Genomic DNA, 20262 nt, shown 5'->3' with positions numbered 1-20262 from the left:
AACAAGCTTTTTATTCCAGATTTATTAATTAATTGAACCAGTGTCTCCTGAGCATTAGTCTGGGCCTCTGGATTACTAGCCCAGTAACATTACCACTACGCTACTGTACCCTGTTGGTAAAGCCAATGTAGGTCAGCGAGCACAGGCACGATGTGTCTTCCAATCAATTCCAAAAGTAAGTGCATAAAACAATGAATTATTAGTGGACTGTAGTTTTAAATTACTTGCCAAGATATTATTTGTTCACTGTCTCAAGGTTAGAAAGAAGGCACTGCTAGACCTGGTTCATGGGAGTGAGGTGGGCCAAGTGGATCAAGTATCAGTAGGACAGCTTTAGGGGATAGTAATAATTGTATCGCAAGGTTTAGGCTGACTATGGAAAACTGCAAAGAGCAATCCAGGGTAAGAATAATTAACTGGGGGAAGGCCAACTTCAATGGGATAAGAATGGAACTGGGGCAAATAAATTGGAGTCAAAAGCTGGCAGGGAAACCAGTAGATGAACAATGGGCTACCTTCAAAGAAGAGATAGTTCAGGCAGAGTCAAGGTCTGTTCCCTCAAAGGGGAAAAGTAAAGCAAACAAATCTAGAGCTCCCTGGCTGACAAAAGAGGTAGAGTTTAAGATAAGAAGGAAAAGTGTGCTTATGACAGACGCCAGGTAGAAAATACTATTGAGAACCAGGCTGAATATAGAAGGTCCAGAGGGAAGTGAAAAAGCAAATAAGAGAAGCAAAGAGAGAGCAAGAAAAGAGACTGGCAGCTAGCGTTAAAGGAAATTCCAAAGTTTTCTATAGGCATATAAATAGTAAAAGGTTGTAAAAGGAGGAGTGGGGCCGATTAGGGACCAGAAAGAGGATTTACACATGGAGGCAGAGGGCATAGCTGAGGTATTACGTGAATACTTTTCATCTGTCTTTACCAAGGAAGAAGATGCAACTCAGGTAATGTTGAAACAGGAGGTAAGTCAGACACTAGAGGGGTTTAAAACTGATAAAGAAGTAGTATTAGATAGACTGTCTGTACAAATGGATAATGCACTGGGACCAGATTTCTTTTTTCATTCACAGAATATGGGCATCGTTGGCTAGGCCAGCATTTATTGTCCATCCCTCATTGTCTTTCAGAAGGTGGGGGTGATCCACCTTCTGGAACCGCTGCAGTCCATGTTGGCTAGGTACACCCACAGTGCTGTTAGGAAGGGAGTTCCAGGAATTTGACCCAGCGACAGTGAAGGAATGGCAATATAGTTCCCAGTCTGGATGGTGTGTGACTTGCAGGTGAACATGCAAGTGGTGGTGTTCCCATGCAACTGCTGCCCTTGTCTTCTAGGTGGCAGAGGTCGTGGGTTTGGAAGGTGCTGTCGAAGGAGGCTTGGTGCATTGCTGCAGTGCATCTTGTAGATGGTACACACTGCTGCTACTGTGCATCGGTGGTGGAGGGAATTAATGTTTGTGGATGGGGTGCCAATGAAGCGGAATGCTTTGTCCTGGATGATGTCGAGGTTCTTGAGTGTTGCTGGAATTGCACCCATCCAAGCAAGTGGAGAGTATTCCATCACACACCAGACTTGTGCCTTGTAGATGGTGGACAGGCTTTGGGGAGTCAGGAGGTGAGTTACTCGTCGCAGGATTCCAAGTATCTGACCTGCTCTTGTAACCATGGTATTTATATGGCTACTCCAGTTCAGTTTCTGGTCAATGGTAACCCCTAGGATGCTAGTCTGAGGGATTCAGTGATTGTAATGCCATTGAATGTCAAGGGAAGATGGTTAGATTCCTCTCTTGTTTGAGATAGTCATTACCTGGCACGTGGATATTGTCCAGGTCTTGCTGCACTTCTACATGGACTGCTTCAGTATCTGAAGAGTCTCGAATGGTGCTGAACATTGTGCAATCATCAGCAAACATCCCCACTTCTGACCTTATGATTGAAGGAAGGTCATTGATGAAGCAGCTGAAGATGGTTGAACCTAGGACACAACCCTGAGGAACTCCTGCAGTGATGTCCTGGAGCTGAGATGATTGACCTCCAACAACCCCAACTGTCTTCCTTTGCGCTAGGTATGACTCCAACCAGTGGTGTGTTTATCGCCTGATTCCCATTGATTCCAATTTTGATAGGGCTGCTTGATGCCATACTCGGTCAAATGGCTGCCTTGATGTCAAGGGCAGTCACACTCACCGCTCCTCTTGAGTTCAGCTCCTTTGTCCATATTTGAACCAAGGCTGTAATGAGGTCAGGAGCAGAGTGGCCCTGGTGGAACCCAAACTGAGCGTCACTGAGCAACTTATTGCTAAGCAAGTGCCGCTTGATAGCACTGTTGGCAACACCTTCCAGCACTTTACTGATGATCGAGAGTAGACTGATAGGTTTTATTTGTCCTGTTTTTTATGTACAGGACATACCTGGATAATGTTCCACAATTCTGGGTAGATGCCAGTGTTGTAGCTGTACTGGAAAAGCTTGGTTAGGGACGCGGTGAGTCCTGGAGCACAGGTTTTCAGTACTATTGCTTGAATGTTGTCAAGGCCATAGCCTTTGCAGTATCCAGTGCCTTCAGTCGTTTCTTAATATCACGTGCAGTGAATCAAATTGGCTGAAGACTGGCATCTGTGATGCTGAGGATTTCAGGAGTTGGCCGAGATGGATCATCCACTCAGCACTTCTGGCTGAAGATCAATGCAAATGCTTCAGCCTTATCATTTGCACTGATGTGCTGGGCTCCCCCATCATTGAGGATTTTTTTTTTTTAGAGATACAGCACTGAAACAGGCCCTTCAGCCCACCGAGTCTGTGCCAACCATCAAACACCCACTTATACTAATCCTACACTAATCCCATATTCCTATCACATCCCCACCTGTCCCTATATTTCCCTACCACCTACCTACACTAGGGGCAATTTATAATGGCCAATTAACCTATCAACCTGCAAGTCTTTGGCATGTGGGAGGAAACCGGAGCACCCGGAGAAAACCCACGCAGACACAGGGAGAACTTGCAAACTCCACACAGGCAGTACCCGGAATTGAACCCGGGTCCCTGGAGCTGTGAGGCTGCAGTGCTAACCACTGCGCCACTGTGCCGCCCTTTGTGGAGCTACCTCCTCCTGTTAGTTATTTAATTGTCCACCACCATTCACGATTGGATGCGACAGCACTGCAGAGCTTAGATCTAATCCATTGGTTGTGGGATCGCTTAGCTGTCGATTGCATGCTGTTTATACTGTTTGGCATGCAAGTAGTCCTGTGCTGTAGCTTCACCAGGTTGACACCTCATTTTGAGGTATGCTTGGTGCTGCTCCTGGCATGGCCTCCTGCACTCTTCATTGAGATGAGATGCATCCAAGGATACTGAGGGAAGTGAAGGCGGAAATCACAGAGGCACTGTCCATAATTTTTCAGTCTTACTTAGACTCAGGAGTGGTGCCAGAGGACTGGAGAATTGCAAACGTTCAAAAAAGGGTGCAAAGATAAGCCCAGCAATTATAGGCCAGTCAGTTTAACTTTGGTGGTGGGAAAACTTCTAGAAAAAATATTTCGGGACAAAATCAGTAGTCACATGGACAAATATGAGTTAATTAAGGAAAGCCAGCATGGATTTCTTCAGGGAAAATCATGTTTCACTAACTTGCTGGAGTTTTTATAAGGAGGTAACAGGGAGGGTTGATGAGGGCAATGCTGTTGATATGATGTACATGGACTTTCAAAAGGCGTTTGATACAGTGGCACACAACAGACTTGTGAGCAAACATGTAGCTCATGGAATAAAAGGGACGGTAGCAACATGGATACAAAATTGGCTGAGTGACAGGAAACAAAGAGTTAATGGATATTTTTTGGGCTGGAGGCTGTAGTGGAGTTCCCCAGGGATCAGTGTTGGGACCCTTGCTTTTCCTGATATATATTAATGACCTAGACCTTGGCGTACAGGACACAATTACAAAGTTTGCAGATGATACGAAACTTGGAAGCATTGTGAACTGTGAGGAGGATAATGTAAAATTTCAAAAGGACATAGATAAGTTGGTGGAATGGGCAGACAGGTGGCAGATGAAGGTCAAGGCAGAGAAATGTGAAGTGATTCATTTTGGTAGGAAGAACATGGAGAGACAATACAGAATAAAGAGTACAATTCTAAAGGGGGTGCAGGAGCAGAGGGACTTAGGTGCATATGTGTATAAGTCATTGAAGCTGGCAGGACAGGTTGCGAGCACAGTTAATAAAGCATACAGTATCCTGGGCTTTATTAATAGGGGCATCGAGTACAAGAACAAGGAGGTTACGTTGAACTTGTATAAGATACTAGTTCAGCCTCAGCTGGAGTATTGCATCCAGTTCTAGGCACCGCACTTTAGGAAAGACGTGAAGGCATTGGAGTGAGTATAGAAAAGATTCACGAGAATGGTTCCAGGAATGAGGAATTTCAGTTATGAAGATAGATTGGAGAAGTTAGGACTGTTTTCCTTGGAGAAGAGAAGGCTGAGAGGTGATTTTCTAGAGGTATTCAAAATCATGAGGGGTCTGGACAGAGTAGATAGAGAGAAACTGTTCCCACTCGTGAAAGGATCGAGAACGAAAGAGCACAGATTTAAAGTATTTGGTAAGACAAGCAAAACTGACACGAGGAAATACTTTTTCATGCTGCAAGTGGTTAAGGTCTGGAATGCATTGCCTGAGAACGTGGTGGAGGCAGGTTCAATTGAAGCATTCAAAAGGGAATTAGACAGTTATATGAAAAGCAAGAATGTGCAGGGTTATGGGGAGAAGGCGAGGGAATGGAACTGAGGGAATTGCTCTTTCAGAGAGCTGGTGCGGACACGATGGGCCAAATGGCCTCCTTCTGCACTGTAACGATTCTGTTAGTAATCTGCTTATCGCAATTCAAATATTCACAGTGCTTTTTAAACAAACTCTTTCAAGGGTGTTTGGGGCTAACATTGGCAGTGCTAGAAGCAAGATTAAAAGCTTGTAGAGATACTTAACAACACTGTTTGTTCTTTTAGTTCAAGGTGATCATGGAAGGGAGTGTTTCCTAAAGTAAGGGATCAACAGGTGACGTAGGAGGCTGCTTGTTCGAGCAATCATACATGGGGATCGTAGTTGGAAATGAGCTTGAGGACTACATGGCCCTTTTTGGCTCTAGATTTTATGTAATTATGCATGATGCTCACTTTAACCCCGACTTGCGATGGTTTCTTAAATCAAGTTGGATTATATAGGGGAACTCACAAACCAAACAGTGGGACAAACAGTAAACGACCATCCCGACTGAATTTTCGATTCAATCCTTCCAATGACTTTGCCAGACGGGCAACAGAAAGCAGTGAAAGGTATTTATTATTTACAGTTAAGACTTATTACAAAGAGGTGAAATTGAATCATTGTCCCCACAAAATAGCTTCCTTATGAACAAACAGTATGGCCTTGTGGTCACGCGCCTCCACTTTTCACAGTGAGAGGAGAGTTTATAGAAGATACATTTGGACGGTCGCCAACCTCCAAGACTCAGTAGAGAACAGAAAACGTTGACCGGTTATAGAATGTCAAGTTACAACAAATTTAATTCATAATTAACCTAATTAATAATTAACAGTGCTTTGTAACTGCTAGAACACCGGTTACCCTTTTGAACTCTGGACTTCAAATACCAAAGCACAAGCTATAGGTTCTGTTGCCAGGTTTGAGTAGCTCAGGCCCAATATAACAGTATATTTTACATTATGTTTCCAAATTAACCCACAGCATTCAGTGAATCTGCAAATATGCACCTTCATTCAATTCTGCTCAAAGACCTGGGTAGCAAGAGAAATATTATACAATCATAGAACAATTATAGCACAGGAAGCCATTCAGCCCGTCGTGCCCATGCCAGCTCTCTGCGCGAACATCTCAATTAGTCCCACTCTCCCTTAAAAGGAGTTTTAGATGCCAATAAATTCTACTCCTCTTCATTCAGGTTGCTTAAATTTGAATTATCCAACAAATTATTAGTGCATAAAGAGGTCTGAATTTAGCACTCGACTGCAGTCTTTAATTGCTTGCCCAGATCTTGTATGACTACTGTCACAAAAGGCCAGTGACATGTTTCTAGCAGTTTACATTGGGTCAGGTTTGTTTTAATAGTGGATATTTCATGGTTGCCCCATGTGACTCAGCAGGTAAATTTTATGCTGCCCGTCCATGCAGCTCGTGAAAGGTCCCAGGTTCAATTCCTGGTCTATGCCATCTTAGGTGACCTCAGCCAGGGTTGCAATAAGGAGACTTAGATTTGGAATCAGGCCCCACCGCAATAATTAAAAAAAAAACAGGTAATCAATATCCAGCATGTCCCTGCTCGAAAGCACATATGCAGGCTCCAGGGACTGATGCTTTTCAGTAGCCTTTCCAACAACTCAGGGCATCTGTAACAGGAGGATTGATTACAGCAGATTTGCAGTGACTCATTTCAACAATTTTGCCAATCAGCTGAAATGAATTTTCTGCAGCACTATCTGATGGGAAGCTTTGAAAATCTAGGAGGGCGTTTGGAGGCACTGCTACAGGGGAGCAATCTCCCATTTCAAAATATATTTGTGTGCCAAACGGGCCTTTAAAGGCCACTTGTTTTGACACTAACTCTATCTCAAGAGGAAGACCACCTTAACAAATGCCTGCACCCTCTGAATGGCAGAGGTAGTCCCTTGATAAAGTGGAAGGCCGCATAGGCTTCCAATTTACAAAGGATCGCTCTGCATAACATAATGGCAGAACTTGGAGAGTATATGAACAGCAGTAGGCCATTTAGCCCCTCAAGCCATTCAATTAGATCATTAGATAAGGAGTCAGACATCTAGAAGTGAGATAAGGAGAAATTTCTTCACTCAGGGTTGTGAACCTTTGGAATTTTCCACCCACAATGGCTGTGGATGTTCAGTCATTGGGTATGTTCAATAGGTAGATTTTTGAACACTCAGGGAATCAAGAGATGTGGTGATAGGGTGGGAAAGTAAAGTTGAGGCTAAAGATCAGCCATAATCTTATTAAATGGCTGTGCAGACTTGAGGAGCTGTACAGCCTACTTCTGCTCTAGTTGCCCATCATTCACAACTTTTTGGGAGAGAATATTCCAGATTTCCACTACCCATTGTGTGGGGAAAAAGTGCTTCCTGATTCTGCTTTAGAACGACCTAGGTCCAATTCTAAGAATATGTCCCCTCATTCTTGATTCTCTGTATTTACCCTAGTGAATCCTTTTAACATTTTAAACACCTTGATAAGATCATCCCTTGATCATCTATACTTGAGGGAATACAAGCCAAGTATTCCCAAGGGCAGGCCCTTTCCATTGTACCCTATACATTGGTCAGGGTTGGGGGGTGGGCGGGGTACACTTACAAAACAAATTAAGAAGCACACACCTCTTAAACCACATGATTTCCTCTGGGTTCGAGATGGCATGCTCCCGGATCTTCCTCACCATCAGCGCACTCTTCTTCACTGCCACATCATAGCGCTCGCTACGGGACAGGAAGTTCAGGTCTTCATGCTGGAGCTCGGGATCATTGAGCGCGAGGGCTTCTAAAAATGTAAAGAAAGGAGCATAATGAGATCAGTCCACTAGAGAGTTCAATCAGGCCCCCATTATATCACAAACACAGGTTGTGATCACTCAATGTTACAGCTCCAATCGCTGGATCAAGTTCTATAAACCAGGATTCAGCCAACACTTCCTTCAGTCAGTTCCTTCATCCCCACTCCACATTCTTGGTTAATCCTAAAGCTGTTCCCAGTCTACAACTATTTCTATAGTCACACTACACAGTTGTGACCCAACTCGAAGAAATGATTTTCCAGTGGACTTTGAGATACCTTCAAAAAGCTGAATTTGTAAACAAGGACAGGAAAGCCTGTCATTTCAAGGACATGTGACCTCCTCAGAGCTACTCTTTGAATGCCAAGAGACTTTGTGTGTGGACATGTGACCTGCTTAGGAAGGTTTTGGTTTCATTTGGACCTTTTAAAAAAAAAAGTGAGTTGGACAAACAGCAGGCATATGAAACTTGGTTTTGTCCTGCCTGGAGATCAGAGAGGAAGACACAGAAAAAAAGCACGACCTCTGTGTAAAGGAATCCTACAACTCTTGAGAAGAAACCCTGTATTTCAAAGGTGACAGATTCCTATTGCCTCCGGTCTCTGAAGAATCCCTGCATCAAGTGTGGTTCTGTTGCCACCCGTGTTTTAGCAAATTCTGAAATCGGAAGAAATCTTCTACTGCTACTCTGCAGCTATAAGACCTAAGCAGACCTGGTGCTACACCCCTATTGAAGACCTTATGTGAAGCCTGCTGCAGTTGAATTTCCGTGAACACCTACCCATCACAGACTGTTCATCAACCTCGCCTGGAAAGTCTGTGAGTGGCATCCCACTATTCGACTCTGGGACATCTCACCAAACCAAAGAACTTCCTACCAGTATGTGACAAACTAAATTGTTTTATTATTCCTTTTACTCATATGAAATAGCTGTAAACCAAGATCCTTTTTTTCCCCATTAACTGGTTTTTGGATGCATGTGTGTGTACATGAGGGCTAGAGAGAATAAGGAGTTTTAAAATCTTTTTGTATATAGATTTACTTCATTATTAGTTAAGACTTAATGTTATAATAAAGTCAATTTTGTTGTTGATTAAAGAAACCTGGTTGGTGTGCTTTATTCTGGGGGTTCAAATAGACTATCTAAATGGCTGTTCTTCGGTAGATGGGAAAATTTATTGATATGCTGTGGCCCAGTCATAACACAGGTTAACAAAGCCATTTTTTAAAAAGCAAACAAAGCACTGGGGTTCATTTCTAGTGGAACAGAATTCAAAAGCAGAGACATTATGTTACATTTTAGACAGAAGATTGGTTCGACCAGTGGTTCTCAAATATTATGGTTGAAGAACCCCTCTTCAAATGGATTAGAATTAATGACCCCAACCACCCACCCCCCCCCCCATCTAAACTATATAAACTCCTTGCACATTCACATTTCTGAATGTGAAGTTCATCAGTGTCCTGTTAAAGGGACTTGCATGTTTTTTTGCCAGGGCTGTCCCTGAACACTGATGTGATTGGTGATGTGAAAGGTAACACTACAGGTTCAGTTTCAGCGAATACTGCACGCAGGACGTCTCCACCCTCTTTCTGGAGTGGGATTGGGTTTGGTGTCTCCTGCTGGGGAAAATGGCACTGTTTCAGGTATAATCCTCCACCTACTCACTGCAGAGCTGCCGATTACCTCTCCCTCTGCTGTTTACTGGCCTGTCTGTGCTGGAATATCACTGACATGCTGCCTGGTGTGCAGAATTTCTGCCACTGGGACACCAGCGGTAACTGAGATCGCAGCTTTATTCCTTGGCCAGTAACAAACCCAGCTGCAATACCTACTGAGCAAAGGTGAGGTTGATCATCATCCCAGGCCCCTAAACAAGGATGATTTAAGGGCTCCTCCTCCCTCCCCAGCCCTATGAATTCATCCCTGGTGTCTCTGGGGCTTCTCTTCTCCTCTCTTAAGATTCGCAGTCAGTCCGAGGTCCCACCAGTCCAGTTAGGCGTCCATTTCTAGAGTTGCCTTTGCCGCAATGCCCACCTGACAAGTGCGGCAGGCCCTGGGGCCCGACATCAAACTCCCCAGTGCCCGAGCTCTCAACTGCACTGCTCGAGGAGATGAAGGAAATCAAAATAATGCCACACCATCACAGCAACAGGTACCATTCTTGTTATTTTGTGGACCCCCTGACAAGTGTCTACAGACCCCAATTAGAGAACCACTGGGTTAACTACACCCAAGAGTACTGTGCACTATTCTGGTCATAATACAAAAAGGATGTTGGAGGTATTTACTAGAATAAACTGAGAGAATTATAACTATCAGGAAAGACTAAACAGACTGGGGCTCTTTACTCTAGAAAAAATATGCTGAGGGGTGACCTGATAAGAGGTCTTTAAAATTATGAAAGGGCTAGATAGGATAGATTTAAAAGGACATTTCCACTTAAATTCAATAAGGAATTCACAGAAACCTCTTTACCTGGAGAGTAGTTATAATGTGGAACTCACTACCACATGCAGTGGTTCAGGCAAATAGTTTAGCTGTATCTAGGGCAGGTTAAATCAACACAAGAAAGGAATAGAAGGATAGGTTGATAAGGTACGATGAAATCAGTGGGAGGCAGGTCATGTGGAGCAAAAACACCAGCATAAGTTGGAATGTCAAAGAACAAAGAACAAAGAACAAAGATAATTACAGCACAGGAACAGGCCCTTCGGCCCTCCAAGCCTGCGCCGATCCAGATCCTCTCTCTAAACATGTCGCCTATTTTCTAAGGTTCTGTATCTCTTTTCTTCCTACCCATTCATGTATCTGTCTAGATACATCTTAAAAGACGCCATCGTGCCCGCATCTACCACCTCCGCTGGCAACGCGTTCCAGGCACCCACCACCCTCTGCGTAAAGAACTTTCCACGCATATCCCCCCTAAACTTTTCCCCTTTCACTTTGAACTCGTGTCCTCTAGTAATTGAATCCCCACTCTGGGAAAAAGCCTCTTGCTATCCACCCTGTCTATTCCTCTCATGATTTTGTACACCTCAATCAGGTCCCCCCTCAACCTCCGTCTTTCTAATGAAAATAATCCTAATCTACTCAACCTCTCTTCATAGCTAGCGCCCTCCATACCAGGCAACATCCTGGTGAACCTCCTCTGCACCCTCTCCAAAGCATCCACATCCTTTTGGTAATGTGGAGACCAGAACTGCACGCAGTATTCCAAATGTGGCCGAACCAAAGTCCTATAGAACTGTAACATGACCTGCCAACTCTTGTACTCAATACCCCGTCCGATGAAGGAAAGCATGCCGTATGCCTTCTTGACCACTCTATTTACCTGCGTTGCCACCTTCAGGGAACAGTGGACCTGAACACCCAAATCTCTCTGGACATCAATTTTCCCCAGGACTTTTCCATTTACTGTATAGTTCACTCTTGAATTGGATCTTCCAAAATGCATCACCTCGCATTTGCCCTGATTGAACTCCATCTGCCATTTCTCTGCCCAACTCTCCAGTCTATCTATATTCTGCTGTATTCTCTGACAGTCCCCTTCACTATCTGCTACTCCACCAATCTTAGTGTCGTCTGCAAACTTGCTAATCAGTCCACCGATACTTTCCTCCAAATCATTAATGTATATCACAGTGGTCCCAGCACGGATCCTTGTGGAACACCACTGGTCACACGTCTCAATTTTGAGAAACTCCCTTCTACTGCTACTCTCTGTCTCCTGTTGCCCAGCCAGTTCTTTATCCATCTAGCTAGTACACCTTGGACCCCATGCGCCTTCACTTTCTCCATCAGCCTGCCATGGGGAACCTTATCAAACGCCTTACTGAAGTCCATGTATATGACATCTACAGCCCTTCCCTCATCAATCAACTTTGTCACTTCCTCAAAGAATTATATTAAGTTGGTAAGAGATGACCTTCCCTGCACAAAACCATGTTGCCTATCACTGATAAGCCCATTTTCTTCCAAATGGGAATAGATCCTATCCCTCAGTATCTTCTCCAGCAGCTTCCCTACCACTGACATCAGGCTCACCGGTCTATAATTACCTGGATTTTCCCTGCTACCCTTCTTAAACAAGGGGACAACATTAGCAATTCTCCAGTCCTCCGGGACCTCACCCGTGTTTAAGGATGCTGCAAAGATATCTGTTAAGGCCCCAGCTATTTCCTTTCTCGCTTCCCTCAGTAACCTGGGATAGATCCCATCTGGACCTGGGGACTTGTCCACCTTAATGCCCTTTAGAATACCCAACACTTCCTCCCTCCTTATGCCGACTTGACCTAGTGTAATCAAACATCTGTTCCTAACCTCAACATCCGTCATGTCCCTCTCCTCGGTGAATACTGATGCAAAGTACTCGTTTAGAATCTCACCCATTTTCTCTGAGTCCAAGCATAACATTCCTCCTTTGTCCTTTAGTGGGCCAATCCTTTCTCTAGTTACCCTCTTTCTCCTTATATATGAATAAAAGGCTTTGGGATTTTCTTTAACCCTGTTTGCTAAAGATATTTCATGACCCCTTTTAGCCCTCTTAATTCCTCGTTTCAGATTGGTCCTGCATTCCCGATATTCTTTCAAAGCTTCATCTTTCATCAGCCGCCTAGACCTTATGTATGCTTCCTTTTTCCTCTTAGCTAGTCTCACAATTTCACCTGTCATCCATGGTCATCTAATCTTGCCATTTCTATCCCTCATTTTCACATGTCGAGTCATGTAGCCTGTTTGCACTAATTATTGACATTGCATTACTGCACAGTACACAGAGGAGACAGGGATTTCTAAAATCAAAAAAGGGAGGGGGAAAAAGAGAGGAGAAAATCCAGAAGGCCCGCTGATAAAAAAATTTTAAGTGTTGCTGAATTCCTCTCCACTTTTGAGGACATTTACACATCACAAGCTCCAGGAACAGTTGCTCATCTCTTTCCGGGGCACTCGGTAACTCTTTGGCCCAAGCACTAGGGACCTGAGGTTGGCCCTGCTGGTATCCCAGGGGAATGGGAAGCAAGGCCAATTTGCATTTTAGATGTTTCCCTGTTAGAAAGCGAGGGGGTGGGGGGGGAATGAAGAAGCAGTAGAGTTCTGTGTCCTTGTATCTTCTACTGGGTAGACAGAGGCCCACTGCGTAATTCGAGCATTTACTACGTTCACCACAGACATCCTGGTCCTCTGGGTCTTACTTTAACCTCTCCCAGGCCTCAGCTGGGCTATTTTCACAACTTTGTTCTTTAATTTAAATGAAAACAGAAAGTGCTGGAAATACTCAGCAGGTCTGGCAGCATCTGCAGAGAGAGAGAAACAGTTCGTGTTTCAGGTCTGTGCCCTTTCATCAGAGGGGATGCGAGGCTGATTAGCATTTGAAGTGCGGACGCTTCCCTGTTGGAAAGCGAGGGGGGGGTTCTCATTTCAGATTTCCAGCATCTGCAGTATTTTGTTTTTTTTTGTTCTTTTACTGTGCTCTGACTACCTCACCAGAAGGATCCTATATAACATTGAAAAGCTTCCTGCATTACTGTAACTGGTTCACAAGCCACTCTGCCCTTTAACTTCTTTGTGACTACAACACCAGCATTTCCTCCCTTTGTTTGTGCTCAACACTATTCAGAGAGCCTTCTTACCCTCAGTTCTGTTGAAGGGCCTGTAATCAGTACCAGACTTCTCTATGGACTGGCTGCGTATTTGCCAGCTGTGAATTAATAAGTAGCACTCTTGTCTCCTAAATCAGAAGGTTGAGAGTTCAAGCCCCACTCAATGGACATGAGCTCAAAATCTAGGCTGGCACTCCAGTGCAGTACAACAACAACTTGTATTTATATAGTGCCTTTAAAGCAGGGTGTCCAACCTTTTCGCATAGGGGGGCCACATTACAAATCTTGCCTAAATAGGGGGCTGATGAGACAATTTCAGAAAGATAAATGCATTAAAAATGTATCCTATCAAAACAACAACAAATGTGCATTTTTTGAAGAAGCTTTAAATGAAAAGACTAATTTACTGACTTACTCTCTTGTCACTATGTCAGACAATGATTCAGTGACATACCTGGCATTGTTTTTGCTTGCTTAAGTACTCAATCTCTGATGGCACACTTGACATAGTGATGCAGATTTTTCTGGATAGATTTCCATCTGTTGGGGAAGACCTTGATCTCTCTTCCCAACACCCCCCCTCACACAGAGTGAAAGTTTTGGGCAAAAGATGCAGTGGGAATATGAGGAGGCATTTTTTTATGGTAATGGCCTGGAGCTTACTGCTCACATGGTGGTGGAAATGGAGACGATCAATGACTTCAAGAGGAAATTGGTTGTTTACCTAAAAGAAATAGCCTTGCAGGGCAATGGGGATCGGGACTGACTGCATAGCTATGTACATAGCCAGTATGGACTCTTATGGGCTGAACGGCCTCCTTCAGTGCCCGAAATAAATGACGATGACTCTCTCGCTCTCTTTCTACCACCCCACCCGCTGTCCCTCTCCTTCCCGGCCCCCTCCACCCAGTCTCTCTGTTTCCCTTTCTCCACGACCCAGACCCCCTCTGTCCTGCTCACACCCTCTCTCCGCTCCCCCTCCCCACATCTCTGTCCTGCTCGCTCCCTCTCTGCCCCCCTCTCTCTCTCTCTCTCTCTCTCTCTCTCTCCGTCCCACTTGCTCCCTCTCTGCACCCCACTCCCTCCATCCCGCTTGCTCCCTCTCTGCACCCCAATCCCTCAGTCCCATTTGCTCCCTCTCTGCACCGCTCTCCCTTTCTCCAACCACCCTCTCCCCATCCCACTCGCTCCCTCTCTCTACCGCGCCCCCCAACCCAATCACTCTGTCCCTCCTCCCCCAGTCTCTCTGCCTCTCCTCCCCTCAGTTCCCACGCGTCCCCGCACCCCCAGTCTCTCACCCCTCCACTCGCCCCCAGTCTCTCTCACTCTCCCCCCCTCCCCTCCAGTCTCTCTCTCTCTCTCTCCCCCCTCCCCTCCCCTCCAGTCTCTCTCTCTCTACCCCCTCCCCTCCAGTCTCACTCTCCCCCCCTCCCCTCCCCACAGTCTCTCTCTCCCCGCTCCCCTCCTCCCCAGTCTCTCTCTACCCCCCACCCCTCCCGTCTCTCTTCCCCCCACTCCTCCCATCTCTCTCCGCCCCACCCCTCCCATCTCTCTCCCCCCCTCCCCTCCCCCCCAGTCTCTCTCTACCCCCCACCCCTCCCATCTCTCTCTTCCCCCCACCCCTCCCATCTCTCTCCGCCACACCCCTCCCATCTCTCTCCCCCCCCTCCCCTCCCCCCCAGTCTCTCTTTACCCCCCACTCCTCCCCCCCAGTTTCTCTCTCTCCCCCCCTCCTCTCCCCCTCAGTCTCTCTCTCTCCCCCCCTCCCCTCCCCCCAGTCTCTCTCTCTACCCCCTCCCCTCCCCCCAGTCTCTCTCTCTCTCTACCCCCTCCCCTCCCCCCAGTCTCTCTCTCTCCCCCCCTCCCCTCCACCCAGTCTCTCTCTCTCCCCCCCCCTCCCCTCCACCCAGTCTCTCTCTCTCCCCCACCTCCCCTCCACCCAGTCTCTCTATCTCCCCCCTCCCCTCCACCCAGTCTGTCTCTCCCCCCTCCCCTCCACCCCTCCACCCCAGTTTGTGTATCCCCACCAGTCTCTCTCTCCCCCCCTACCCTCCCACCCAGTCTCTCTCTCCCCCCCAGTCTCTCTCTCCCCCCCTATCCTCCCCTCCCCCCAGTCTCTCTCTCCCCCCCTCCCCTCCAGTTTCTCTCTCTCCCCCCCTCCCCTCCCCCCAGTCTCTCTCTCCCCCATCCCCTTCCCCCCCAGTCTCTCTCTCTCTCCCCCCCCCTCCCCTCCCCCCCAGTCTCTCTCTCTCTCCCCCCCTCCCCTCCCCTCCCCCCCAGTCTCTCTCTCTCCCCCCCTCCCCCCCAGTCTCTCTCTCTCTCTACCCCCTCCCCTCCCCCCAGTCTCTCTCTCCCCCCCCTCCCCTCCCCCCCAGTCTCTCTCTCCCCCCTACCCTCCCCTCCCCCCCCCCAGTCTCTCCCCCCCCCCTACCCTCCCCTCCCCCCCCAGTCTCTCTCTCCCCCCTACCCTCCCCTCCCCCCCCAGTCTCTCTCTCCCCCCCCCTACCCTCCCCCAGTCTCTCTCTCCCCTCCTACCCTCCCCCAGTCTCTCTCCCCCCCCTCCCCTCCCCCCAGTCTCTCTCTCTCTCTCTCTCTCTTCCCCCCTCCCCTCTACCCAGTCTCTCTCTCCCCCCCCTCCCCTCCCCTCCAGTCTCTCTCCCCCCCTCCCCTGCCCCCCAGTCTCTCTCCCACCCCTCCCCTCCCCTCCCCCCCAGTCTCTCTCTCTTCCCCCCCTTCCCTCCCCCCCAGTCTCTCTCTCTTCCCCCAGTCTCTCTCTCTTCCCCCCCTTCCCTCCCCCCCTTCCCTCCCCCCCCAGTCTCTCTCTCTCCCCCCCCTTCCCTCCCCCCCCAGTCTCTCTCTCTTCCCCCCCAGTTTCTCTCTCTTCCCCCCCTTCCCTCCCCCCCCAGTCTCTCTCTCTTCCCCCCCCCAGTCTCTCTCTCTTCCCCCCCTTCCCTCCCCCCCAGTCTCTCTCTCTTCCACCCCTAGTCTCTCTCTCTCTTCCACCCCCCAGTCTCTCTCTCTCTTTCACCCCCCAGTCTCTCTCTCTTCCCCACCCCCCAGTCTCTCTCTCTTCCCCACCCCCCAGTCTCTCTCTCTTCCCCCCCAGTCTCTCTCTCTCTTCCCCCCCCCTCCCCTCCCCTCCCCCCCAGTCTCTCTCTCTCTTCTCCCCCCCCTCCCCTCCCCCCAGTCTCTCTCTCTTCCCCCCCTCCCCCCCAGTATCTCTATCTCCCCTCATTGATTGACAGGCTGGATGCAATTCTTCGAACGGCCATATCTTGGACAGCCCTGCTTTAAAATAATAAAACAGTCCAAGAAATGCTATAAAGCAAAATCTGACACCAAGCCAAAAGCTTGAAGTGCAGGAGTGCTGCACTGTGGGAGGTGCAGTCTTTTGGATGAGATGTTAAACAGAAATCCCATCTGCCCTTCCAGGTGGACTGAAAGATCCCAAGAGCACGGAATATTTGATTAATTGTAAATTAATTTAGTGTTTAATTGTATGCAGGTGGTGGGTATTAACTGGGGATTCACTTGTGCCCCTATAAATAGACACAAACTGAAACTGTGGATGCTGGGTTAGGCGGTGCTTGTTTGTAATGCATGTCTCTATAAATAAAGCTTATAGGTGTGTAAAGATTAGATCCAGTTCTATAATCCACTGCCTGACTATCTGATGTAGAACATATTTGGCCAATAATTGGGACCTTGCTGTGTGCAAATTAGTTGCCAGGTTTCCAACACTGCAACACTTCAAAAAGTACTTCACTGGCTGTAAAGCACTTTGGGATGTTCTGAGTCTGTGAAAGGTGCTGTAAAAATGCAAGTTCTTTCTCTCTCCTTTCCATTGCATTTTCATCTCTTTCTATACTATCTGACTCACTGTGTACTTTCACTGGGAGGCAGAGTCAGTAGTGTAATGAATGGTTGACTTCTGTCCCAGTTTTTTTTTAATGACTGCAGAGCCCAAATTATAAAGACATAGAGGAAGCTTTCACATTGAGGCATTCATGAAAGTAGTTTGAAAACTGTCTGCATACATCAAGAAGCTTTTGGCAAGATGCTCCCAACTTGTCCAATATACACTGCATAGCAGATTCAATGTACTCAGATGGGTCTTCAGAATAATACTGGGGCCTGGAAACCATTACTGAGGGCAGGTTGTATAAAATTGAAATGCAGAAGATCGAGGGGTGACCTGATTGAGGTGTTTAAAATTTTAAAAGGATTTGGTAGGCTGAATATGCAGAAACTATTTCCTCTGGCAGGGTAGTCAAAACCAGGGGACATAATAAAATGAGAGCTAGACTGCCAAAGCCTCTATATGGTGTGAAAGAGGCACCAGAATTAGTACAGTATTCTCTGTGGTCTAAGGGCGGCACAGTGGCGCAGTGGTTAGCACCGCAGCCTCACAGCTCCAGTGACCCGGGTTCAATTCTGGGTACTGCCTGTGTGGAGTTTGCAAGTTCTCCCTGTGTCTGCGTGGGTTTCCTCCGGGTGCTCCGGTTTCCTCCCACATGCCAAAAGACTTGCAGGTTGATAGGTTAATTGGCCATTATAAATTGCCCCTAGTATAGTTAGGTGGTAGGGAAATATATAGGGACAGGTGAGGATGTGGTAGGAATATGGGATTAGTGTAGGATTAGTATAAATGGGTGGTTGATGGTCGGCACAGACTCGGTGGGCCGAAGGGCCTGTTTCAGTGCTGTATCTCTAAACTAAACTAATCAAGGTTCTATACAAAAATATAATTATATAGATATTTAATCAGCTATATCACTTCAAATACAAGCCACGTCCCTGGGAAAATGTGCCAGACCCCCATCTCTCCTCACACTAGTCTATCTCCAGCGACTCTTCTCAAAGCGTCCTTCAAATATAAAGATGAATTGAAATTTTGCAGATAGAGGTGTAGGAGTGTACTTCGACAATTGAGTGTGTGATAGGAGAGAAGGTGCTGGCTGTTGGCCAGAGCGTAAACAGTCAATGAGACCAACAGAAAACAAACACAAAAGCACAGGCAAGGAGTTGAAATTTCCAGGATTCTTTCATATCAGATGTCAGCTGTGGCTCAGTTGGTTGCACTCTCGCCTCTGAATCACAAGGTTCTGGGTTCAAGTCCCAGTCTAGAGCTTTAGCAGAAAAATCAAGGCTGACACTCCAGGGCAATACCAAGGGAGTGCTGCACTATCGGAGGTGCTGTCTTTCGAATGGGACAAGGCCCCAGCTGCTTGCTTGGGTGGATGTAAAAGATCCATGGCACTATTTCAAAGAGCAGGGGAGTTATCCCGAGTGTCCTGGTCAATATTTATCCCTCAGTCAGCATCACAAAAAACAAATTATCTGGTTATTAATATATTGCTGTTTGCTGTGCATATACTGGCTGCAGCGTTTCGTAGATTACAACAGTACCTATACTTTGAAAAGTACTTCATTGGCTCTAAAGTGCTTTGAGACATCTGGTAGTCGTGAAAGGCACTATATAAATGCAAGATTTTTTTGCAGATGCATGAAGTTGCTCAGAAATACAGACATTCATTCAGGCTGGTTATAGATTCTGTTGCTAACTTCATTCCTCGTACAATGTCAAGCCAATCAGAGGGGAACTACACCTAAAAAAAATGAGTTGGCCACTTATTTGAGAACTGTTTGTGGGATCTGGCTGTGCACAAATTAGCTGCTTTGTTTCCTGCATTACACCAGTGATTAGAAGCTCTTTGAACACCCTTAAAGACATTATATAAATGAAAGTTCTTTCTGTAATTGTACAGGGGCTTGAATACACAGTACACTTTTCAAAGGTAATAAACAGTGGAGGCAGGTGCTACTACAGATCTTCACCCCACCCCCCCAACCCATTATCAACCTCACCCTCACACCCCCTCTGTCCAAAACCCACCTCACCCTCACACCCCTACCTGTCACCCACATCACACCTCCACTCCCACCTGTCACCCACCTCACCCTCACCCTCCTCTATCCATCACCCACCTCCACCTCACACCCCTCTGCCCGTCACCCACCTCACCCTCACACCCCTCTGCCCATCACCCACCTCACCCTCACACCCCTCTGTCCGTCACCCACCTCGCCCACACACCCCCCTCTATCCATCACCCACCTCCACCTCACACCCCTCTGCCCGTCACCCACCTCACCCTCACACCTCCCTCTATCCATCACCCACCTCACCCTCACACCCCTCTGTCCGTCACCCACCTCGCCCACACTCCTCTGCCCGACACCCACCTCACCCTCACACCCCCACCTGTCACCCACATCACACCTCCACTCCCACCTGTCACCCACCTCACCCTCACACCCCTCTGTCCGTCACCCACCTCACCCTCACACCCCCCTCTATCCATCACCCACCTCCGCCTCACACCCCTCTGCCCGTCACCCACCTCACCCTCACCCCCCTCTGCCCGTCACCCACCTCAGCCACATTCGGCCCCAATCCAGCCCCTTCCTCACAGACCCTCTTCTCTCCAATCCCTTCCCCCGTTGCCAGGATCTCACGGTCACATTGAGCTGCTGCGAGCAGGCCTTCCCCGGACTCTCACCGATCTCTCTGCGGCGCCGGGTTTTCTCGGCCCCTCCATCCAGGATGTGAGTGAGGGCCTCGGTGTGGAAAGAAGCCGACTCCCGCTCTTTGCGCAAATCCGGATTCATGGCGGCAGCAGTGAAGCCAATAACAGTCAACACACACCGAACTCACAAACCGAAGAAGAGAGGACAACCGTAGAACCAGTTAAAGGGGCAATGTCCACCTCAGAGAAAGTGGGGACCGCAGCGCCAGTTAAAGGAGAAACTGACGAAAGGTCACTGACGTGAAACGTTAACTCTGCTTCTCTCTCCACAGATGCTGCCTAACTGCTGAGTATTTCCAGTATTTTCTGTTTTCGACTAATAACCTCCCTGCTTACAGCTGCTTCCCCATTTGTTTATCGCCAACCTACCTCACAGCTTCTTGCTGGACCTCACATCTGGGTAGAGAAAGACCTCTTGGGCACAGCTCTTAGAGTGAGGCCCACAGCAATACTTAAACAGGCAATGTTTGTTCTGTTACAAAAGGACCCCACAAATG

The 20262-nt window shown here is 47.5% G+C and overlaps 1 protein-coding gene across 4 annotated transcripts in view; it reads right to left on the bottom strand.

Annotated features, from left to right (window-relative positions):
- acox1 (acyl-CoA oxidase 1, palmitoyl) overlaps positions 1-19944 on the bottom strand; it is an 80132-nt gene extending 60188 nt beyond the window's left edge. For 2 of the 4 annotated variants that reach the window (XM_068057871.1, XM_068057870.1), the window contains exons 1-2: positions 19739-19944; positions 7401-7560 (exon numbers count right to left, since the gene is read on the bottom strand). In XM_068057871.1, coding sequence (XP_067913972.1) covers positions 7401-7560; positions 19739-19847 — 269 coding nt within the window. In that variant the 5' untranslated portion in view covers positions 19848-19944. Of the gene's footprint in view, positions 1-7400; positions 7561-19738 lie in introns of those variants that run through there. The other 2 variants (XM_068057869.1, XM_068057872.1) reach the window with 2 other exon arrangements.
- Positions 19945-20262: the final 318 nt, after the last annotated feature.

Source organism: Heterodontus francisci, chromosome 26 (genome assembly GCF_036365525.1).
Source record: "Heterodontus francisci isolate sHetFra1 chromosome 26, sHetFra1.hap1, whole genome shotgun sequence".
Taxonomy (NCBI): Eukaryota; Metazoa; Chordata; class Chondrichthyes; order Heterodontiformes; family Heterodontidae; genus Heterodontus; species Heterodontus francisci.
This window is presented reverse-complemented; position numbering and strand designations above follow the sequence as displayed.